Genomic DNA, 26,072 nt, shown 5'->3' with positions numbered 1-26,072 from the left:
TCTTTACAGTTATGACTTCTATAAAAGCCAAAACATCATGTCTAGTAATTTAAATTACATTAATATTAAAAGTTACATCCCTCCACAAATTTACATATACCAAAGAGCTTTAAGTTTTTAAATTCTGTATTATTGGCATTTCTTAAGTTTTTATTTGTTTGAACCTAAAAGTGATAAAAGCCAGCACTTACTATTTCAGAACAAGTAACAGGTTTCTTTTTAATCACCAAATGCAATCAATTATGAAATATAAATAACTTGTTCTTAATCCTAGAAAATTAGATTCCTGATATCAGAAACATGGCCTATATATTTTTACAATTCAGTGTTTACTCCATTGACTTTAATGGATTTAGTTTTATTTCCACTTTATATACATGCTTTTGTGTCAAACACAATACAAATCTGTTCAGTGTTACTATACAAAGTGATTATACAGTGATATGGCATGTTATATTTCATTCATTATTTTCTATTTGAAAGGACAAAAATATTAGAAACTTTCTTTGTCTGTGTTCTTACTGCCAGATTAATTTTTAAAAGTAACTAAATATTTCATATGAGCTCATTGAGGTAGATTGAGATTATTTATCCTTTGGAATTATCTCAAACACTATCATTTCTAATTATTAATTTATTTTTATACTGAGTCATATTTAGCATTTACATTTTATAGAGAACATTTTCTTAAGCGGGAAATACTGATGGAACAAATTAGATGCTTTCTATAATTTTTAATAATTTTAAGTTTGTTTACTCTTCCCTCTATGTGAACAATTTTCTCCTGGCTCATAGCTTTGCTGATTTCTCATCATTAAAGATTTTTATGTAAACACATCTAAACATTCCCTTCTGAGTAACTTTCCAACACCATGATCTCCAAAATAACAGCTCTTTTTACCCAACACTACCTGATTAATCTAGTTTCACTTTCTTCTTAGAACATCTTATTATTCCAATTTTCTTTTTTAATATACTTTGGTATATTCTTTATTGTCTGTCTTATTTTGTTTGAATATAAGCTTTATGAAAATCTCTCTAGTATAGAAAAACATTTCTGTTACAGCTACTACAGGACCAGCTGTCAGAGGATGTGTCCACACATGTATTACCATTTGTCTTTTGGTCTAAGTAATATGCCTGCTTCTGCCAACTGCAACCACTGGTCCTTCTTACTCTTTTTTTTGTTGCTGTTATAACACATAACACAACTTTATTAGTAACCAATTACTCAGTGTTCAAATTTCCCTGGTTGTCTCATAAAACCTTATACAGTTGATTTGTTTGAATCAAGATCCAAATGAGGCCTATATACTGTGATTGGTTGAGGTTCCTCTTATGTCTATTTTGACCCATATTTAGTTACTGCCCCCACCCAATTTATTTGTTAAAGAAATCCTGTAGTTGTTTGTTTGTCCTGTAGTTTCTTTTTTTTTTTTAAGTTCAATACCAGATTCATGTATTATTTTATTCTTTTTTTAAATTGGAATATAGTTGCTTTACAATACTGTGTTAGTTTCTACTGTACAGCAAAGTGAATCAGCTATACATATACATATACCTCCTCTTTTTTTTTGGATTTCCTTCTCATTTAGGTCACCAAAGAGCATTTACTCTTATGGAGTACTCCCTCCTTCCTTCCCCTTTCTTTGTTGTGAAAGCTTTTTGATAACAATGTTTTTAAAAATGGAGAAAGCATACTAAATATTAGTAGTGCCTATAATTTTTAGTGTTTGCTTTTTAAAGAGAACAATCACATTCTAAATATTTACCAGCAAAAATTTTCCTCTTGCAAATATAATAGGGGTTAAATCAATAATTAAAAATTAATTTACCGGTTTTCTACTGTTTGTAAGCTCCCCAAAGAAGGCAATAGGGCTCTTAGTAAATATGGAAGATATTTATGTACATTTCCTTTTAATAAAATGAAAAGGGAGTATTTAATTATGGTTACAGGTCAATGTTTCCAAAGTATAGCCTTATAGGTGAGCTCTTTTGAAGTATTAATATATTAAAAGTAAAACGGATCCCAACATATTTCACTTAAAGACTTATGAAGATCAACCCATAAATAATATAATAGATCCCAATATGTGTAATTTAAATGAATTTTCTTTCAGCCTCTGTTATTAGTCAGCAAATATTTTACAAAAATTTACATGTATAATCTCATATAATTCTTAAAATAATTCTATCTGGTTGCTGCAATTTTAAAATATATTTTAGAGATGAGAAAACTGAGACTTAGGTTTGGAAATTTAAATAGCTCATATAAGTGACAGAGTAGAATTTGACTCAGACCCCCCTCTAGACATTACAGTTTTAACTACTATGCTATAATACTTACCAAAGACTTGGAGAAGTACCTGTTTTTCATCTTCTCCTGCCTTGTTTGTGGCCCTGCAGACATACGGGCCCCCATCACTATTGATTATGTTCCTGACAGTGAGTTCTTTATTGCTTCCTTTCAGTATGTACTTTTCATTTTCTTCAATAAACTTGCCATTCCTAAAGAAGAAAACAGAGGTTGATCTTCATAAACCTGACTTCATAACTTAAGATCAGATCATACTCAACTTTTTGACCTGTAACTGTCAATATTTCATGGCTGTCATTGACAAATAAAGTTATATTCCAGTCAAACATACACTTTTACTAGCTCAATAGAATTTATGCATAAATATTAAAATTATACTTGCAAGTTGTTTTGACTTTAGAGACAAAAATAACGTTTGAGCTGTGTTGAAATCTTGACACTCATCTTAGGCAAAAAACACTTTTATTCAATTTTCACTTTGATTATTAGCAAAAAAAAAAAAGTTTTATTTTCTGATTTAAATTCCAAACACACATTTCATGTTGGTGAGTCAACACATATTTATGAAATGTACTTCTTTACTAGGTTCCAGGGACACGTTTAATATAATTTCTATGGAAACACCCTTCAAAGGCAATTTAAATAAATAATGAATTTATATTGCACATAGGTACTGCCAATAAAAGGGTAAGAGGAAAGAATTACATGAAAACAGTTATAGAAATTATGCTGCATATAACAATTTAATTCATTAGTGAGGAGAAGCAATTTTTCTCAGATATAAGTATTTTTAAGTAGTTTCCAAGGTCTTTCTGGACTGAAATAGTGTTCATTTTTTTTCAATTCTAGTTTTGTTGTTCATTAAAATAACATCTTTTGAACTTTACAATAACTTATAGTAAAAAAAAATTTTACATGCATTTAAATCTGAAACAATTTCTACAATTCCCCTTAATATGTGTGAAGTCTTATACTGTATATTCTTTTTCATGTTATTTTATTTTCCTCATCTCCACTTCCTCCTTCTCCTTTTCTTTCTCCTTTTTTACTTGTCAACATGGTAAAATGGACAATTAATTGATTTTAAGACCCACAAATGTAAAAATTTAGGATCTACCTTTAGGGGTGGGGAGATTTACTTGTCCATACAAGTGTAAATTAAAAAAAGAGGAATATCTAAAAGGATTATTAAAAATCTTACCTAGAATGAAACAGAATATTTTTTCTGATACTCTAAATGATCTTTGCAGTGAATTCTAGTTCTTCTTTCTAGAAAGTACTGCCACATATCTTAACACAGTCCTTGTCTTTCTATGACTCAGTAATATCTATTTTTCCAGTTTTTATTGACATGTGTAAATACAACATGAAATGTGCAAAAATTCATGAGTGGTGAAAAATTAGGCCTTAATAAATACTAGTGACAAAAGTATATAGTGCTCTGTACTTTTCTGTTTCTTTTTTTCATATTTTCACTAATCAAATATTTAGAAGTATAAATAATGACAAGATTTCAGAACTTTTGCCTAGAATTTTATGTATGGATAAGGCTTTCACCACAATTAGTGATACAATATATTTCTTAATCTAGTCAATAAAAAAGTATTCATTTGTCTCATTATCATCATTATCATCATCATCTAGAAGTTTCAGCCATTTGTGGCTTAGGAAACATTTTCCTTATATTATTAACCTGGTTAAATACAATTAGTTCACAGATGTGCATTTTCCCTCTCCACTCTCATTCACAGATCAGATAACTAAATTTTAAGTATGATTTCCTCACCCATCAATTCACAGATGAAGAGACTTAGGTTTAGTTTGTAATATAAGCAGCAGGTTAACTAAGTTCTAGTGTTCTTTATGATAAAGAGATTATTTCTGTATTTCATGTGAAATATTGTGCTAAAGGTCTGAAGTATAGCAAATGAGTGAGACAGGGTCACCTATCATGAAGAATTCATAGTCTGATTGATAGTAATAGAGGGTAATATAGATCCCATTAATGCATTTATTCATAATTTGTGTGTGTGTTGGGAGGGGTGGGGTAGGGGATCTATTATAATAGAAGAGAATGGAAAAGATGATGGCTAGAATACTCTGGGAATTTTCGTGGGAAAAAAAATCCATGATCTGAGCTTTGAAGTGGATAGTTAGGTCTTGAAGAATTTAAAGGAAGTCAGGTTGTAAAGATTATGTTCCCTTAAAGACCTCAATTTAAAAACATCATTAAAGAATAATAACTCAAGTAATAGGTCTTAATACTTCTCTCTCAACAAACCCATTATATAGAAAGTACTCATTGTTATTCATAGTACATTTCTGTGGAATGTCAATGTCTGAAAAAGACTCCCAAAGGATTCTGATGAAATTCCACTGGGCCATCCTTTGAAATTCTAACCACTTCTCTAAATGCCACTTTTCCAGGCAAAAGAAAGTAAGGGTTATGATTAGAGGATTCATGGAAATGATAAAAAAGGGAGAACAATTCCGCTCATGACCATAGTGGAGTAACAAAACCATATTTACTCTCTCATTTTAAATAACACGAACACTGGACACAGAGATTAAATAACAGTTTTCAACCATTGGTCAACAGGTAGCACATGACAGTGACCGCTGAGGACCACCATAGTTTACTACCTGAAGGCAGTTTCCAGGCTGCCCCTTAGAGAGGAAGAACCCATACAGAGTCAGGCAGTGTATCTGAATTGGAAGACAGAATTCTCAGTTGATAGAAGTTAAAGTGGCTAGAATTTGCAGGTAAGAAAATGTGAGAAGAAGGCACAAGAAAGAGAACTACAGAGATCTGCAGAGGTTTCCAACCAATCTCTAACTGAGTACTAATCAGTGAGTGTACTCCAGTAAGATTTTCCAAGAGTAAGGAAAAGACCATTGGAAAAGATAAAGCACAACAATCCCAGGAGCTCACAAAAGAGCAGGAATAATTTGCATCCTTATCATCCAGAGTAGAAAGACCTCCTAAAACACAAATTTAAACAAATTAAATTGCCTCCTTACAAGAATACTGCTTCAGTAATGAAGCCAAGTTAATCTTAGACTGCAGCTTGTTCTGTATCCACCTAAAACAGCCTAAAAGCAACCTCAAGAAGATCAAACTTTCCCCATGTAACTTAACTCCATTCAAAGCTAAAGTAAAAGAACATGAAAATATCCAACACCTCAAAACATAAAATTCTCCATGTCTGAAATCCAGTAAAAAATTGACAGGACAGTAAATAGGTAGGAAAATATGACCTATAACAAGGAAAAAAAATCAATCAATAAAAAAGATCCAGAAACGATACAGATGATAGAATTAGTAGACAAGACCATTAAAATAGCTATTAAAATATATTCTATATGTTAAAGGAATTAAAATATGGGCATGGTAAGAGAGAAATGGAAGAGGAAAAAAGGCCTCCATCAAACTTATAGACATAAAAAATAGAATGAAGAAAAATACTCTGGTGGGATTAAAATCAGATTAGACATTACAAGTGAGTTCATTCCAAGGAACTCAAAGTTGTTTTAGCATTTGAAAATCAATGGAATTCACCAATTTAAAGGGCTAACAATAAAAATCCATATGGTATTCTCAACAGAATTAGAAGAAACATTTGAATGAAAATGAAGAAAGTGATATTAAGAGTTTCTGCTTTTACTCCCACTTTGGTTTCCTGGTTCTCTTTGTGAAAATTTCTTATTTTTCCTCAATGTTTTGTCTTCAACTACCTTCTTTACTGGTTTCACTCATACCTCTTGGAAATATTATCTCTATGCAATGGGTAGTGTCTGGATTTTTCTCTCTGCATTGCTGCCCTAATACTTTTTGGAATTTTTTTCACAAAGATAACATGTCTATATCTACAGATAAATATGTCACAATGAAAACTTCCCTCTGATACCAATTTTACCTCTGTTAAGAACACTATCACATACTCCCATTCTCGCATTATATATTATATATCCAGCTACTAGGATAATTATTATTTTATTCCATCCAAACAATGAGGCTAATGCCATGTGAAAAAATGGAGGTGCAAAATCAGGAATTTAAATTATTCAATTATATTAGCCTCTGAATATGATTTATTCTAGTCTGTATGATAATTATATTTCCACTTACATATGAGAATTTTAAACAAACGTTAAACTTTAAGAAAATAGTCTAAACTGAAAGTCAGTCTCTCTGGAAAGATAAAATGATGAGGATAAGACTCTAGACCAATATTTGTTCATTGCAATGAATGATCCAGGAGATTTTCCTTGCTGTGATTAGATCTAATATTGACTGTTAAGGATACACACTAGAAACCAGAAGTCTCTGAGATACATGATAATTATCTGGGGTGAATGTGTTAATGATCGTTGTGCAATCCCTTTAAAAATACCAACAGTGAGTCAGAAAGGAATTATTGTCTGCAAAGAACTTCTAGAAACACCTGTCTGAAGAAATATCTTGTTTATTGATACCTGCTATGTTAAAGCAATAAAGGTTTGAAACTTGAAGATAGTATCAGTAAATGTTCAGAAAGTAATAAAAAATAGTTTTGAATTTCAATTATTCTCCTTAAAATATTTTTTTAAAACCTAATCCTTATTATGGACACTTTTGCCAATTTGAATATAAATTTCTAATTGTTTTCTTGTGACTATTCTTATAGTATATGATTTATGAAGTATAGAAGTGATTCTATCAATATTTACAGATTTGCTTGAGTAGTAACCTCAATTAATAACTAATACATATTTAAAAACTGTCCATTTTTAAACTTTAATTATCTCCCTTTTAACAGTGTGAGACACAACCTAAAAGAGTGGAATATTTTGTTATCTGTTTGATCTTAATAGAAATCAAATAGCATTTAAAATTCAAAAGAAATATAAAAGTGAACTGTAAAACAATAGATTTAGAATAGAGAATTTATTCATTTGAACATTTTGTTACATAACATTAAATTTATTGAAATTTAACTCTACACAACTAGCTTTTTCTGTAATAATATGGTACACAAATAAAATATACAATTATATTTAATAAAATATAATTATGTACACATACAACAGTGGTGCCATTCATACTAGAATTCCCACTTATGGGTACTCTCTAGTAGGAACAATAAAATGGATGAATTTGTCACAGGGCTCCTGGGCCCATTTTGGCCAGAAACATGTCTTTTAGATAAAATAACCAGGGCTATGAGCACAGCCTTTGACTTGTGTTAAATCATTCTGTTGCTCTCTTTAACAAGTTAATTTAACCAACTTAACTGAAAACAAAAATCATTTTCAACTGAAATTCAAAAACAATGTTTCCATTCTGGACAGAATGATAAGACTGTAAATATTTTTCCGGAAGCCTGACTACGGACACAAGCCAAAGGGATGTGGGTGCATAACCTACCTGTACCAGGAAATGGTGGGCTCAGGAGAGCCAGAGGCTCTGCAGGAAAATGTCATCTCCTCTCCTCTCTCTGCTGTGGCATTAAAGGATTTCTGAGGCATTGTTATTGTTGGCGGCACTGAAAAACAGATGAATGTAGATTAAATAGAGATGAAAAACATTTTACCAACTCCACTGGGACATTTTTACTGTTTTTTTTTTTTTTTTTTTCTTTTAAAGATAAGCTTTACAACTTCTGCACTTATATCAAGAGGACTGACTTGGTTGTATAGTAAAATGACTAAAATCACTGATCTGCCTTCTAATGTACAATAATTAGATAATTCACTGTAATTCTGTTTTACTATTTTTAATCTATTAAACTAGACTAAAAATAAACTAGACATTTTAGCAAATACATATATATATATATATATATATTTACATATACACACACTTTTATGAACTATTTCTTACATAAATACAGACAATACCACCCTAACTTACATAAATACTGAGATCTACTTGAAGCATAAATGGATTTCCTATTTAGGTTCTCATTGGTGTATATACTTCTATAAGCAAGCATTCAAGACAGGGCTTTCAAATTAAGTGTCAAACCATAATGTTCTTTCTGATTAACTACACTTAATTTCTTCAAACAACTATACAACATTTTATGAAGAGAAATTGCTTAATCCATAGAGAGTATGAAATAGATTTTCATGAACAATTCAATTTTAAAATTAAGCTTCCCCAATTTCTAACTAATTACATTGCAAAAACTGTATATGTTGCACATTTTGAACACGCTGAAACTGTTACTGAAATGCACTGTTTGCAATAAACAAATCAATGACATCCATAACAGAAGCTAAAATTTCAAAGTAAAGCATAAATTTTTATTTAATGTACACTTTTATGATTTTTCAATTGAATATGATGAAATGATATTCCTATAATTATTTAATATATTTGATTTTACATATCCTAAACAATATGACCAGACAGGCATTTAGAAATGTGATTTTAATTAAATATCTCTACAATAGCATTCAGGTCAAAACTGATGTTGATTACCACAATTGATGGTGGGGATAGGAACTGATATGTATCTTAGTAATTAAGCACAATTAATCAAGTTTCTGCCTTTATGAATTTAGATACAAGGTGCATGACATGTCATGCTGTCTGTAAAGTAACATAATAATTACTAGTATTACAGTAGGATGGACTTTTCTTTTTCAGATGTTAACTCTGCATTTTAAGTCATTGAAATTTGACTATAGTATTCATGTAGATAGAAACATTTTCAAATGGAGAGCCATATGCTCCAGTTCTTGTCCTGTTATTGTTACTAATTTAAACAAGTTATTTATTCTTTATCATAATTTTCTTATCTATAAAGTGAACTGTAGATGCTGGATAATCTCTAAGAATTAACAAATCTTAATCTCTGTGTTTTATGATATGTTAACTCTGCTAATGACATATGTGTTCTTACTTGTAGTGTAGATTAGTAGAAAAATATTAATATTACATGTTTAGATACTTTGAGGTACTTTGAAGAGTAATTCTAGAAGTATTCTGAAGAAAAATAGCATCAAAATCTGCAGAGGTTTTCACTAGTTCAGATGTTAAGATGTTCAGGCAGTTTGCTAGCTACTGTTTTGACTGTACAGCATTTTTACATATATTACCTTATTGCTTCTGAACTCACTGTTGAGTTGGATTAAATAATTTTAAAAGACATAACAATTATATTTCATCTGATTATTTTTTCCTCACAAGACCAGCATCTACTCTATCTTTTTAAAAATACTTTTGGCATTTGACTATATCTGAAATGTCCAGTTTTAATAACTTTACCAAGATTTATGTTCTGTACCCGTTAAGTAGTCAATCCTTTGAAAATTTCTGTTTTTATATTTTAGCTTCAAGAAGCATGGGGATGCGTAGAGAAGTAGCTCCATAATTTACTTACATGGAAGCTTTGGTTCACCTTCAAGTTATAATTCCCCTCACTGGCTGCTTATGCACCAAACACATCACTAACTTGATATCTTAACCCCCCTTCATCAACAGTGGAATCCAGCTAGTCTATGTATCTTCTGTGTCTTGCAGTCTTTTTCTCCACCCACTTTCCTTCAAATGTTTTTTGAAAGATAAAGAATACGGTATTAACCATGAAATACTTGTATGGTTCTGATTAACAAATACCAGTAATTTCTACAAATTTATTCAGGATAGGGATAACAAACTCCACTCTACCATTGTCAGGAAAGCAACTCTTTTCTAATTTATTGACTATTCAGATCTGTCCTAAATGTATATCATCAAATATATTCACATGTAGATCCTTTAACTGGCAGAGGACTGCTCATCTTAAGACTCAGCCTTTTCATAATTACCTTTTCTTGTTTTTACTTTTAAGGCTACATGACACTTAGACATTCACATAAGAGAGGACTTGGGGAAGATAGCAGAGTAGGAAGTACCAGGCATCTGTCTCCACACCTACATGGCAACTGCACTGTCAGAATCTGTCTAATGTAACTATCTTGAAACTGTGGAGTCTATTGAATGCTTACAACTTCCAGGCAAAGACATGGAAGATAAGCTGTTGTTAATACTGGTCAGTTTCAGCTGTTGGTACACTGGCAGCTACCTATCCCCCTCCCCATCTGAGGCAGGAAGCTGTGCACGTGTTCCTAGAGTAGGTTGCACAAAGAAAGCCAGGATAGGCAAAAAGGACTTTGTCATTCAGATATCAACGATCTGTTCACTGATCACTGACTGATGCTTTTGATCACAAAGGTGCAGATGAAGAGGTGGTGGCCATTGTTGTTATACCTCCCACAATGGTGAGATCCAGGGTATTTAATGAACTCTCATTCTTTTAGTATCCCCTTCATTTTTCTCTTTTTACCATTTTGGGAGGCAGACATTAAAGACTATGACATTCAAAAACAACTGCATATAACGGACATGTTAGAAAGTGACCATGCATGTCCAGGGAAAGGTGTAGGCTTAGAAAATACCTGAGGATACCTTAAATTTACATCTCAGGCTGATCTTTGGCATAGAGACAGCCTTCAATAATAATAATAATAATAATAACAAGTAACAGTAAACCCTGGGATTGAGAAAGAATCTGATTTCCATAGGAAGCACTTATTATGTTCAAATATCCAGTTTTCAGAAAAAAATATCACAAGGCATACAAAGAAATAGGAAAGTATGGCCCATTCAAAAGAAAAATTAAATCAATAGACACTGTCCCTGAAAAAGACCTGAGGGAAGATATGCTTGATAAAGACTTTCAAACAACTGTCTAAAAGATGCTCAAAGAACTCAAGAAAGAAGTGGAAAAACTCAAAGAAACAATATATGAAGAAAATGGAAATACCTATAAAGATATAGAAAACCTAAAAAAAAGCCAAAAAGAAATTCTGAATCTTAAAATTACAATCACTGAAATGAAAAATTCATTAGAGGGATTCACAAGCAAATCTGAGTAAGCAGAAGAAAGAATCAGTGAATACGAAATAAGGCAATGAAAATTCTTGAATCTGAGAAACAGAAAAACAAAAGATTGAAGAAAAGTGAATACAGCCTAAAAGACCAGTGGGACATAATCACGTAGACCAACAATCACACAGTGGGAGTCCCAGAAGGGAAGTGAGAGAGAAAGGGACAGAGTGAATATTTGAAGAAATAATGGCTGAAAAGTTTAGCTATGAATATAAACATCCAAGAAGCTCAACAAACTACAACTAAGATGAATTCATAGAGGACCAGGCCAAGACACATTATAATGAAATTTTCAAAGGGCAAAGGCAAAGAGAAAATCTTGGAAAGCAGCAAGAGAAGAGTGACTCATCACATACAAGGGATCCTCAGTAATTATCAGCAGATTTTGCATCAAAAACTTTGGAGGACAAATGGCAGTGGGTGGATATATTGAAAGTGCTAAAAGGAAAAAAAAAAAAAAACTGTCAACCAAGAAACCTATATCCTGGAAAACTATCTTTCAACAGTGAGGGAGAAGTTAAGACATTTCAGATAAGTAAAAGCTGGAGGAGTTTGTTACCACTAGACCTGCCCTGCAAGAAATGCTCAAGGGAGTCCTACAAGATGAAATAAAAGGACACTAGAGAGTAATTCAAAGCCATATAAAGAAATAAAGAGCTCAATAAAGGTAAATACATGGGCAATAAAAAAGCTAGTACTACTGTAACAACAGTTTGTAACTGCACTTTTTTCTACATGATTTGAGACTAATATATATTTTAAAAAGATATTAGTATGATTTTAACTATGTCTTATAATTCCAGATTTTGTTTTCTACATAATTTAAGAGACTAATGCAATTTAAAGAATTGTAAGTTCATGTTTTGAGACACAAAATGCATAAAGATGTAATTCTGTGACATCAACAACCAAAAGAAATGGAGTTAAGCTTTAAAGGAGCAGAGTTTTTTATATTTATTGAAGTTAAGTTAGTATAAATTTAAAATAGAGTGTTATAACTTTAGGACATTAAATGCAATACCACCAATAACCACAAAGAAAATAAGTATAGAATATACACAAAAAGAAATGAGAAAAGAATTTTAAAGTTCCACTACAAAAAACTGACTAAACAAAAAGAAGATAGTAATGTAGGAAATGAGAGACAAGAAAATCTATAAGACATTTAGAAAAACAGCAAAATGACAGAAGTAAGTCATTCCTTATCAATAATTACTTTAAATGGAAATAGATTAAATTTTTCAATAAACAAACAGAGATTGGCACAATGGCTAAAAACACATGACAAAATTATGTCCTATCTATAAGAGATTCACTGTCAATAATGAAGACACAAATAGATTGAAAGTGAAAAGATAAAGATATAATAACCAAAAAAGAGAAGGGGTGACTATATGAATAGACAAAATAGACTTTGAATCAAAAAGTTTATAAGAGGAAAAAAACATTGTATATTAACAAATGTTTCAATATAGCAAGAAAATATAACAATTGTAAATATTTATGCTCCTAATAGTAGACCATCAAAATACATGAAGCAAAAACTGACATAACTGAAGGAAGAAAAAGTCCTACAATAATAGTTGGAGACTTCAACAATACAGTCTCGATAATGCATTGAATGATCAGACAGAAGATAAGTAAGAAAATAGAGGACTTATACAACACAATATACCAACTAGTTCTCATGAATATACAGCATACTCTATCCAAAAAAAGAGAGTAAACACATTTTCTCAAGAGCATGTAGGACATTCCCCAGAAAGCCCATATGTTATGTCAAAAATTAATCTTAACATAAAGAACTAGAATAAAAGAATAAACACAACCCAAGCTAGCAGAAGAAAATTAATAATAAATATTAGAACAAATTTTGTTTAAATTGAGAATAGAAAATAATAGACAAAATTAATGAAACTATAAGTTGGTTTATTAACATGATCAACAGAATTGACAAAACTTTAGCTAGATGGATTAAGATTTAAAAAGATAAAACTCAAATTATTAAAATCAGAAACAAAACATTAACAATTCCAAAGGAACAGAAAAGGATTATAAGAGGACACTATACAAAAATTAACTCAGAAAGAATCAGACCTACAAACTATAAAACTCTTAGGAAAAAATATAAGGCAAGAGCTTCATGACACTGGATTTCACAATGTTTTCTTCAATATGATACCAAAGGTGTAGGCAACAATAAAAAAAAGAGAGTAAAAAGGCAACATGTAGAATGGGGGAAATATTTAAAAATTGTATATCTGATAAGGGGTTAACATCCAGAATAGATAATGAACTCCTAAAATTCAGCAACAAAAAAAATATATATAACCCAATTCAAAAATGAGCAAGAGGACTTTAAATAGACATTTATCCAAAGCAGATGCACAAATGGCAGATAAGCACATGAAAAGATCCTCAACAGCACCCTTAGGGAACTGCAAGTCAAAGCTACAGTGAAATACCACCTCATATCTAATAGGAAGGCTACTATTAAAAAAAAAAAAATACAATAGCAAGCGTTAGTGAGGATGTGGAGAAATTGGAACTTTTTGCATTATTGGTAAAATGGAAAATGGAAAACAGTATGGTGGTTCCTCAAAAAATTAAAAATACAATTGCCATGTGATCCAGCCATTTCATTTATGGGTATATACTCAAAAGGATTTTGAAAAAGGCCTCAAAGAGATATTTGCTCATCCATGTTCATGGCAGCATTATCCATAATATTTAAAAAGTGGAAGCAATCCAAATGTCCATAGATTAATAAATGGATAAACAAAATCTTGTATATGCATAAAATGGAATACTACCCAGCCTCGAAAAAGAAAAGAAAATTCTAACTACTTGTTGTAGTGTATCTACAACATGATTGAACCTTGAGGACATTATGCTAAGTGAAATAAATTGGTCACATAGAGACAAATACTCTATAATTCCACTTATTGTGCACTTAGAGTAGTCAAAAACACAGATACAGGAAGTGGAATGGTGGTTGCTAGAGGCTGGAGGGAGAGGTGAATGGGAGTTACTGTTAAATGAGTATACAGTTTCAGTTTTGCAAGATGAAAAGAGTTATGAGGATGGATGGTAGTGACTGGTGCACAACCTTCAACAACAAGGGAATACTCCTGCACTGCTAGTGGGAATGTGAATTGGTACAGCCACTATGGAGAACAGTATGCAGGTTCCTTAAAAAACTACAAATAGAACTACCATATGACCCAGCAATCCCACTACTGGGCATATACCCTGAGAAAACCATAATTCAAAAAGAGTCATGTAGCAAAATGTTCATTGCAGCTCTATTTACACTAGTCCAGAGATGGAAACAACCTAAGTGTCCATCATCGGATGAATGGATAAAGAAGATGTGGCACATATATACAATGGAATATTACTCAGCCATAAAAAGAAGTGAAATTGAGCTATTTGTAATGAGGTGGATAGACCTAGAGTCTGTCATACAGAGTGAAGTAAGTCAGAAAGAGAAAGAAAAATACCGTATGGTAACACATATATATGGAATTTAAGAAAAAAATTTCATGAAGAACCTAGGGGCAAGAAAGGAATAAAGACACAGACCTACTGGAGAACGGACTTGAGGATATGGGGAGGGGGAAGGGTGAGCTGTGACAAAGCGAGAGAGAGGCATGGACATATATACACTACAAAACGTAAGGTAGATAGCTAGTGGGAAGCAGCCGCATAGCACAGGGATATCAGCTCTGTGCTTTGTGACCGCCTGGAGGGGTGGGGTAGGGAGGGTGAGAGGGAGGAAGATGCAAGAGGGAAGAGATATGGGAACATATGTATATGTATAACTGATTCACTTTGTTATAAAGCAGAAACTAACACACCATTGTAAAGCAATTATACCCTAATAAAAATGTTAAAAAAAAAAAAAAAAAACCTAAAAAAAAAAGAGCTGCTGTACACCATTCCTGTTAATGTCTTTAATAATTCTTTAGAGTTAAGAAATGAGGAAAAAACCCCGATCTCATACATGTCAATAAGATTAAAAATAATATTACAGAGTTCCAGCTCTGGGTAAATTGGAGAAACTCCTTTACATTTGTCTCTATCACTCAATTTGTCTGTAACACTTAGACAACATGCATGGATAATTGGTTTGAGGATTCTGAAATGTAAATGGTAGCAGGCATATTGCTAATTGAAAAATATCAGAACTTGAAATACTAGGAGACAATCTATCAGAGAACAATTTTTTTTTTTTTCTTCAGAATCCCTGGACTGAACTGAAGGCAGTCCAAAACTCAGAAGCGGGAATCAGCACGGCCTGAGAGAGGTCCAAGAGAAGCCTTCTAGTTCAGGTTCAACAAGCAGGAAAGAGGTCTCCTGGTAGTGACAATGGCAGCAGGGAGGGAGCTTGTAAGTGTCTGTCTGAGACAGGACCATCTTCCTCTTTAATCAGAAGAGTTATGGTCCCAAGATGGCAAAGCAAATATATCTACTGCTTTTATCTTTCTCTTTCCTCTGGCTCACTGACCCTGAATGAAGGCACACTGGTGGTAGAGAGGGGATAAATAAACCCCAGTTTTCTGATTATAGGACTGAAAAATGAAGTCTCAAAAATAGGTAAGTAGGTGAGAGATAAAAGAGTAGGAAGATAGCTTCCCTGGTGGTGCAATGGTTGAGAGTCCGCCTGCCGATGCAGGGGACAGGGGTTCGTGCCCCTATCCGGGAAGATCCCACATGCCACGGAGTGGCTAGGCCCATGAGCCATGGCCACTGAGCCTGTGCTTCTGGAGCCTGTACTCTGTAACAGGAGAGGCCACAACAGTGAGAGGCCCGCGTACCGCCAAAAAAAAAAAAAAAAAGAAAAAAGAGTAGGAAGAGCTTGGAAAAGGAACCACATCAAGTTATTTATGAAATCCTGAGCTCAGCCCTGAGCTATCAATGTGTGGATATAATCTTAAACAGCACAAAGACGTTGAGAACTGAACTAAGAGACATCCTACCCCACAGGTCCTGGAATGGCCATTGGTTCATATGTGAGACAGATCTGAAAATTAGTGCAAAAGTTTTGAAAATGAAACTGATTTTGAATCCACAAACCACAGAAGGCTGGTCACAGTAAGTGGTCTGAATTTAAATCAATTGATCACCTGCAAAAATAAAAATATCAACATTCTCCAAAGAACTAAAATAAAACCCAGAATCTCATAATATTCAAAATCCAGGATATAATCTAAAAAATCTTGGCCTATGTAGAACTAGGAAAATCCCATGTTAGTGTTAAATGCCAGTGACATATTGAAACATGGTTTATTATCTAAAAACTACTTTAAAGTAACTATTTTAAACATCTTCCAAAGGGTAAGGGTGAACCACCTCAGAATAAATGGAAAGACAGTTCCCATAAAGACACACAGTATATTAAGAATAAATGAATAAATATTAGAACCAAATTTATAATAACAAAGATATTCATGGGTGTGATAAATGGATATGACAGAGGGAAGAGTTTCTGAACTTGCTGAATTACCAATAAAAATTGTCCAATCTTCAAAACAGAAGGATAAAATATTAAAGAAAGAAAGAAAAAGAAAACAGAGCTTCAGGAACCTGTGAGACAACACCAAAATGTCATCAAATCTAAGAAGGAAAGGAGAAATAAAACATCATAGAAAATGTATGCATCTACATTTGTATATGTATACCTATGTATATGTATCTATAGAACTAATGTCTGAAAACTTCCCAAATTGGCAAGATTTTGAAAACACAGATTCAAAACCAGCTGTAGCCTTGAAACCCAAACAGATAAGTCCAAAGACATTCATGCTGCAGGCATGGCATAATCAAACTGCTAAAAACTAAAGATATACAAACACAAAAGTGTGTTATTTATAGTACAACAATAATTCAAATAACTGTGGATTTCTTATCAGATACAAATGGAGGCCAAAAGAAGGTGAAACGATATTTTTAAAGTCTCAAAAAAGACAGATCTGTCAAAATAAACTTCTGTGTTCAGCAAAGATATCTTTCACAAATGAAGGTAAAGACATTATAGTTCTCAGATAAAAGGATGAGTAATACAATGTCTGCCAGTAAACCTGATCTGAAACAATTGCTAAAGGGGCCTCTTCAGGCAAAAGAGAAATTCATACAAAGAGAAATTCTATCAGAGGAAACATCAGACTTCAGGGATGAAGAAAGAGCAGGAGAAATGTTAAATATCTAGGTAAATATAATAGACTATTCTCCCCTTGAGTTCTTCAAAATACAGTTAATGATTGAAATAAAAACACTTAACATTGCCTACAAGGTTTTCACTAAATTCGGATGTAATATAGAAGACTACTAAGACATAAAGAAGAGAGGAGTATAAGGATCTGTATGGTGCTACAATTTTTACAATCCAATTATAGTGGTAAAACATTGGCTCTAAGTTAAAGAGGCACATCATATTCACAATAGCAGTCACAATCACAAAAAACAGAAAAATGTATAGACAGAAACATAATAGATAAAATAAATTAGAACACTAAAAATATTCACAAAACCCAGGAGAAGGCAGAGAAGGGGAATTAGAAGGATAGAAAACAGAAAGAATAAACTGAAAACAAATCAAAACAAAAATTGCAGATCTAAGATAAATGTAAATGGTCTAATCTCATGAATTAAAATGTATATACTATCAGAATGAATAAAGTAATTAACTCAACTGTATGTTCTCTATAAGGAAGCTATTTAAAATATAATAATATAGGTAGATTAAAAGTAAAAGAATGGACAAATATATATCGTTCAAACACCAATCCAAAGAAAGTTGGAGGAGCTATGCTAATATCAAACAAAGTAGATTTCAGAGCAAATAAAATTACATGATATAAAGGGGAATACTTCATAATGATAAAAGAGCCAATTTTCCAAAGGAAGTAAAATGACAATCTTTACATGTGCATTCATCTCACAAAAATGTATATGAAGCAAACACTGACAGAACGGAAACAAGAATTAGATGAATTCACAATCACTCTTTGTGACATCCAATTTAAGAAACTAGAAGAAGAACAGCACAATAAATCCGTATCAAACAGAAGGAAAAAAGGATACTACAAATAAGAACAGATATCAGTAAAATAAAAAACAGAAAACAAACAAGGGAGAATTCAAAGAAACCAATGAAGATTCTTTCAAAGATCAATACAATTAATAAACCTCTAGCAAGACTCACCAGGATAAAAGGAGAGATAACACAGATTGCTAATATCAGGAATTGAAGGTATTTCACTACAGATACAACATACAGTAAAAGAATTTTAGAAAATGAATAATACAGACAAGCCTATGTACACAAATTCAACAATGCTGAAGAAATGGGACGTTTCCTTGAAAATCACAAACTAGTGAAACTAACTCAAGATGAAATATGTAATTCAAATAGTTCTTTAACTACTAAAAGAATGTAATATGTGGTTAAAATCCTTCTGAAAAAAAATCTATAGAAGCAGATTTTTTATCCTCTGAACTTTATCAAAACGTTAAAGAAATAATACAATTTCTACACAATCTCTTTAAAAAAACATGAGGAGGGAATATTTCTTGACTCATTTTATGAGGCCAGCATTATAAGGATAACTTAACCAAAGATAGTACAGGAAAAGAAAACTACACAAACCAATATCACTCATTTAGGTAAGCACAAATGTATTCAATGAAATTATAGAAAACAAAATTCTGCAATACACATACAAAAAAATACATCACCGTCAAGTGGGGTTTATTCTGTGAATTGTAAAACTGGCATGATACTGAAAAATCAATTAATATAATTCAACTTATTAACAGTTTAAAGAAGAAAAAATATTCAATAATGTGAATTGATGCTGAAAAAGCATTTGACAAAATTCAACATCCATTCAAGATAAAAACCCTTCACAAGCCATGAATGGAAAAGACTTCTTTATCCTGATAAAAGATATCTTGCCAAAAATTTCCAGCTAACAGACAACATTCAGGTAAAAGAATGAATACTTTTTTTCTAAAATTGGGAACAAGTAAGGAAGTCCTCACTCAACCCTCCTATTTAACATCATACTGGAAGGCAAATGCAGTCCTAAGTAAGAGATAAAAATAAAAAGCATACAATTGGAAAAGAATAAATAACTTTAATACAAGTTGCAGATGCACTATTGTTTTCATTGAAAATCCAAGAATCTACAAAAATATTACTAGAACTAAAAAATGTATGCAGTACAGTCACAGAATATAAGAAAAATACACAAAAAAATCATATTTCAATATACATACTTGCAAGAAACAACTGAAACCAATTCTTTTTTAAAAAAACATATCAATAGTTTCAAAAATATAATGCTTAGATACTAATCAAACAAAACTCATGCATGGGATCTGAATGCTGAAAACTACAAAAAGTCAAATGAAGAAGCAAAAGAACAAAATACATTAATAAATGGAGAGACATACCTTGTTCATGCATTTGTAGAATCAACAAAAAAAGTATAAAATTTTCCAAAACTGATATTGACCCTATAGAATTCTAATGAAAATCTCAGTGGTATATTGTTTCGTAGACAGACATGTTCTAAAGTTTAAATGGAATGCAAAGAAACTAGATTTTGCAAAACGTTTTTGTCGAAGAAGAGCAAAGTCATACAAATCATACTACTTGATTTTAAGGTATATGTAAACTTATGGTAATTAGGGCAGTATGATAATGGTACAGGGATAGACACATAGATTAGTGGAATGGAAGAGTCCAGAAATAGACGCCTATAGTCCAACTATGTTTTAAAAGTTTTATTTTACAAAGTGCAAAGGCAATTCAATGGAGACAGGATAGTCTTCTAACAACGGCTTTTCAACAATTGGATATCTATATGCAAATAGGTGAATTGAAGCACAGAACTCACTTCTTATAGAAAAATGAGCCCCAATCATATATTAACACATATATGTGGAATCTAGAAAAACAGTCCAGATGAACTAATTTTCAAGGCAGGAATACAGACACAGAGAATGGACATGTGGACACAGGGAGGGGGGAACGGGGGGATGAAGTGGGAGACTGGGATTGACATATATACGCTGCCAAGTGTACAACAGATAGTTACTGGGAACCTGCTAAATAGCAGAGGGAGCTCAGTTCAGTGCTCTGTGGTGACCTAGATGGGTGGGATGGGTGGGGGAGAGAGGTGCCAGAGGGAGGGGATATATGCATACATATAGCTGATTCAGTTTGTTGTACAGCAGAAACTAACACAACATTGTAAAGCAACTATACCCCAATTAAAAAATAATAATAATGTGTGAGACAAGAGTCCTGCTAAGTTTTCTACAAAGTGGCCCATTATATGCATGTGAGGAAGATAAGAAACTACCACTCTGGAAGACAAAAAAAGCCAAAAGGCTAATCTTAATTATTGAACTGCCCCGTATTGGTCTAAAGTTTTTTAGAGTGGATCGTGGAGGCAACATTTAGGGGGATTCTCAGCCTCACTGGCTGACTGTGCTTTATTAAAATCATTGAAGCATAAAAAAATGAACCCCAAATGGATCAAAGACCTAAATTTAAAACATAAAATATAAAAAGTTTAGAAGAAACTTGAGAAAAAAGTCATTGTAAATTGGGGTTAGGTGTAGACGTCTTAGAAATGAAACCAAAAGAATGTTCCATAAAAGAAGATTAATAATTGGACTTCAAAATTAAATTTTTTCTTGCTTTCTGAATGACACTAAGAGAATGAAAAGATAAGCTACAGTGTAGGGAAAAAGAACCTACAAATCACAAATCTGAGCAAGGAATTGTATTCAAATATATAAGTTCAACAGTAAGAAAATGTGCAAAAGATGAACAGAAACATCACTAAAGAGGCTGTTTGGAAGGCAAAAATGCATTTATAGAATTTATAAAGGACTCTTGAACTATAACAGTGAAAAAATCCAATTAGAACATGGGAAGGATATGAAGAGACATTTCACTCAAAAGGATATACAAATGAGAAATAAGCACATGAAAAGATGCAGGAAACATGCAAAGAAGCAGGAAACATGAGACATGATGAGGGAGGAAAAAATAGTCAACCAAAACTGACCCAGAAATGACATAGATGATAGAATTACACAAAAATGTCAAATTATTATAACTGCATTCCATATGTTCAAGAATCTACAGAAAAATTGATCATGTCAGAGACTTAGAAGATAATTAAAAAATAAATTTGTACATATTAAAACTAGTGTCTGAAATCAAATGTACATGAGATAGGACTAACAGTAGATTAAACACTGCAGAAGAAAAGATTAATGAACTTGAACATGTAGCAATAGAAACTATCCCAAAAGTAATACAGAAAGAAAAAAATAAAAACTAAAAAAAAAACCCCAAAAACAAAAAACAGAACATCTGGGAACTGTGGAACAAGTTCAAGTGGCCTCACATATGTGAAATTGGAGTCTCACAGCAGTGTGGGACAAAAAAACAATATATGAAGAACTAATGACCAAAACATTCCCAAATTTGGTAAAAAGTATAACTCAAGTTTGTCAAGAAAACCCAAGTACAAGAATGAAGAAAATTACACCTAGGTATATTGTATCCAAATTGCTTAAAACAAGTTATAAAGAACATTCAAGAATCTGCAAGGACTAAGTGGGTGGTACACTTTATGTACAGAGCACAAAATAAGAATGAGAACAAACTTTTCATCTGAAATCACTCAGGTCAAAAATAATGGCTCAGAATTTTTAATTTACTGAAATTTAAAATATTGTTAATTTAGAATTCTATAGCCAGCAAATATTCATTTCAAATATGAAGGTGAAATAAACATTTTCTTAGACATTCAGTAGGTGAAGTTAATCATCCCCAGCAGACCTTCACTGTAAGAAATGCTAAAAGAAGTCATTCAGGCATTTGGGAACAGACACCAGTTGGAAATCTTAATACACGTAAATAAAGCACTGTGGAAATGGTAAATATGTAGATAGATGTAAAAGCCTTGTTTTATTTATTAATTAAACCATGTTAAGAGCTAAATGACGATTTAAAGCAGAAAACAACAACAGCAACAACAAGAAACATATAGTATGAAGATATGGTAGGCAGAATAATGCCCCCTCCTCTGCAAAGATGTCAGTGCCCTAAGCTTAGCCATCTATGAATACATTAAGTTACAGGGCAAAGGGACTTTGCAGATATAATTAAGATCCTAGACATTGAAATGGAAGAGTATTCTGTATTATTCAATCAATGAGCCCTAAAAAAAAGAGAACTCCAGCTGGAAGAGGAAGTCAGGAGATGCAGCAGAAGGGAAGTCAGAAATATTCCAGGTCTGAGAAGGCTTTAAGGCACTGTTTTTGGCACTGGAGGAAGAACCCAGGGGGAGGCCTCTGAAAGCTAAGCACAGCCCCTCCAGGTGATAGACAGCAAGGAAAGAGAACCTCCATCCCACAGTGGAAAGAGGGTGAATTTTGCTGACAACCTAAATGATATTTAGAAGAGCTTCTTCCCAAGAGTCTGCAGCAAGGAACACAATCCTTCCACCACCTTGATTTTATAAAAATTGCAAAACTAATTATAGTATTATTATATTTTTTAATACCCTGAGCAGATCCAGCTGAGCCTACTTGGATTTCTGACTTACAGAAACTGGAAAATAATAAAGTTGCATTGCTTTAAGCAACTGAATCTGTAGTAATTTTTTACCACAGAAATAAAAAAACTAATACATGATTTGATATAAAAAAATCGAATGACAACAGCACAAGGGCTAGAAAAGGGTATTATTATTCAATATGTGAAATAGTATCATATCACTTGAAAAATGACTGTGAAAATCAACTGCTAAAATAACAGAACAATAAACTATAATTAATGAGCCAAAATAGAAAGTTAATGATGGATTAAAAATACTCTGAAATCTAAATAAGGCAGAAATAGAAGAAAAAGGGAACAAAAAACAGATAAGAAAAATAGAAGAAGAATAGCAAGATTTAAATCCAACTAAATCAATAAGATATTTAATATAAATTGTATAAACATTCCAATACAAAGGCAGGGACTGTTAGAATTAATACAAAAAAGAAATAGACCCAACTACATACTGTCCTTGAGAAACAATTAGGTTAAGGTTAAGATTAAAAGGAAGGAAAAATATATGCCATGGAAATGCTAATTAAAAGAAAGGTGGTTAGTTTTACTGATGTCAAAGTAGGTTTCAGAGCAAAGACTATTATCAAGGATAAACAGGATCACTTCTTATTAAAAAAGAAGTCAAGAGGATATAATTCTAAACTTCTATGCATATAACAGAGCTTCCAAACTCATGAAGCAGAAACTGCTATAATTACAAGGAAAAATAGACAAATCTATATACTTTCATTAGAGAGTAAACAGCCCCCTCTTAATAACTTTATTGAGCAAGTAGACAAGAAGTTAAAAAAGGATAGAAAAGATTAGATCAACATTATCAATTGACCCTAACTACTGATGGTTACCAAAACTCCAACCAAGCCAGCAGATTACACTTTCCGTTCTACTGTACAGCAAATACATTTGAAAAGATCTAAATCCAAAAAGTGTCTTTTCGATAACATTAGAACCAAATTAGAAATTATGACAGAATAGTATTTGAAAAATCTCCATGTATAATATTTGGAAACTAAATAACACAATTCTAAGTAACCTATAGGACAAATAATAAAAGGGGAATTACAAATGTTTTGAACTGAATGGCAAAGTGTACACAACATGTTGAAAGTTGTGGAAGGAAATTAAAGGTGTACATACAGTGGATTCTTGAGCATCAAATGTATTCATTAGAAGAGAAGAAAGGATTCAAATCAGTGCCTTGAGGTTTAAATTTAAAAAAACATTAAAAAAAGATCAAGTTAAATCACAGATAAGATAAAACAATAAAGATCAGACTGGAAATTGATAAAATATAAACAAGTAAGATTTAAAAAAAAAACTAAACCTGTTTCTTTGAGAGACCAATATAACTGATAAAACTCTGGCCATACTGATCAGAAAATAGGGAATAAAGGACAGTGAGAGTGTGGCTGACCAAAAGAGCAAGAGAACCATTCAAGACTTTTGTTTTTCAAAATGGGCTGCACTAAAGGGTAACTAAAGTTACTAAAGTTACTCTTGACTTTATTATTTATTTGCATCATATCCTATGATTTTTGTAAAAGTATAAGTATCCAGAGCATGTCTCTCCAAAGTAATTTAGACATTAATTGTACTGAAGGTCAATCATTTCCACAATGTCAGGTGGTAGGTTGGTAGTAACTTTTAGTTACTGTTTGATTCCATGGAATTAAAAAAAAATTCATTATTACAGTATCTCCTGGCCCTCTACAGATTTCTTGAAGTTTTGTTGTTGTTGTTGTTGTTACTGTTGTTCAGATAGTGTTGTTATTATTTTACATATGATAGGATTCACTTCTGTATTTATTGACCAAATGTTAGAGAAAAAATATAAAAGAACAATTCCTACATGACCAAGAGGTGCCATTCAGAAGATAGGTGAGTTCAGAGTATGGTTCTGATTCAAACAATGAGAAAATTCTGCCTTCTCTTTTAATTGGGGATTAAAAGTAATATGTTGTAAAATAAATACACACTTCTCTATAGGCTTTCAAATATGACATTGTTCCATTTTAAGTGTACTCAGGAAATTCTGGGCAGAAGAGAAATAAAGATAGAAGAAAAGGTAAGAAGCTATATTAACTATTCACACCAATTAATTATTGGTGCAGAGGAGAAGACAAAGACGTGCCTAGATCTTTGTAGGTTATCTATCAATCTACCTAATTTTCTATTATCTGAAAATTCTAAAATAATGATTGAATAAGTATTAAGGAGAAAAAAATACATTTTTTCTTTCCTTATATTCCCAGATTGCTAATCTTTGAAATTAAGTGGAATAATTAGGAAGAAAAATGTTTTATCAAATTAGAAAATATTCTGGTTTTGATAAACGCTTACTTTTTGACCTTTCAGTGAATTATATATTATATAATATTGTTATAAATTACCAATCCTCTCATAACTTGCAGTCATTAAACTGACTTAAAATATCTCTCTGCATGTTTGAGTCAATTATCTTACTGATATACAAGAGGTTGGTTTACTGTCTTTTATGTTTGTATATATGTTTTACATTATATAACATTGCATAAAAGTTAAAGAGAAAATGTCTGACTTTTCATTTTTAATAAAAAGAAAAGTATCTTCTCCTAATTTTCTTAACTTTAAGAACTGGCTAGAAATAGGAATATAAAATACACTGCCTGAGGGAATAGAGGTATACATTCAGATACCTACTTGCACAAATATCTCTGGCCATTGTCATCAACTGTTGATTTTAATGTTCGAAGGAAAACTAAAGACACAACTGCTTTAAAATTATACTTCTAGGTGTTTTTCATCTATTCTCAATTGTCCCTGCTTCCATTATCCCAAGTCTGAGCCAGCAGTTAGTGGATCATTCTTCACAAATTTACAAAAGATTCAGAAAATAATGAATCATTATACTTTAAAAGAACATTTTACAAAAATAACACTCTAGGGCTTCCCTGGTGGCGCAGTGGTTGAGAGTCCGCCTGCCGATGCAGGGGACGCGGGTTCATGTCCTGGTCCAGGAGGATCCCACATGCCGCGGAGTGGCTGGGCCCATAAGCCATGGCCACTGAGCCTGTGCGTCTGGAGCTTGTGCTCAGCAACAGGAGGGGCCACAGCAGTGAAAGGCCCGCATACCGCAAGAACAAAACAAAACAAACACCCTCTATTGGCTGTATTTTTTAATTTAAAAGTTATTTCCAGGTCTTTTCATC

General features: G+C 32.3%; 1 protein-coding gene across 2 annotated transcripts in view; it reads right to left on the bottom strand.

Annotated features, from left to right (window-relative positions):
* Window positions 1-26,072, bottom strand: part of NCAM2 (neural cell adhesion molecule 2) — a 496,915-nt gene that overhangs the window by 165,828 nt on the left and 305,015 nt on the right. For both annotated transcript variants that reach the window (XM_032630637.1, XM_032630638.1), the window contains exons 6-7: window positions 7,725-7,842; window positions 2,348-2,508 (exon numbers count right to left, since the gene is read on the bottom strand). In XM_032630637.1, coding sequence (XP_032486528.1) covers window positions 2,348-2,508; window positions 7,725-7,842 — 279 coding nt within the window. The remainder of the gene's footprint in view (window positions 1-2,347; window positions 2,509-7,724; window positions 7,843-26,072) is intronic.

This window comes from Phocoena sinus, chromosome 4 (assembly GCF_008692025.1).
Source record: "Phocoena sinus isolate mPhoSin1 chromosome 4, mPhoSin1.pri, whole genome shotgun sequence".
Lineage (NCBI taxonomy): Eukaryota > Metazoa > Chordata > Mammalia > Artiodactyla > Phocoenidae > Phocoena > Phocoena sinus.
Note: the sequence above shows the minus strand (reverse complement) of the source record. Positions and strands in the feature narration are given on the sequence as shown.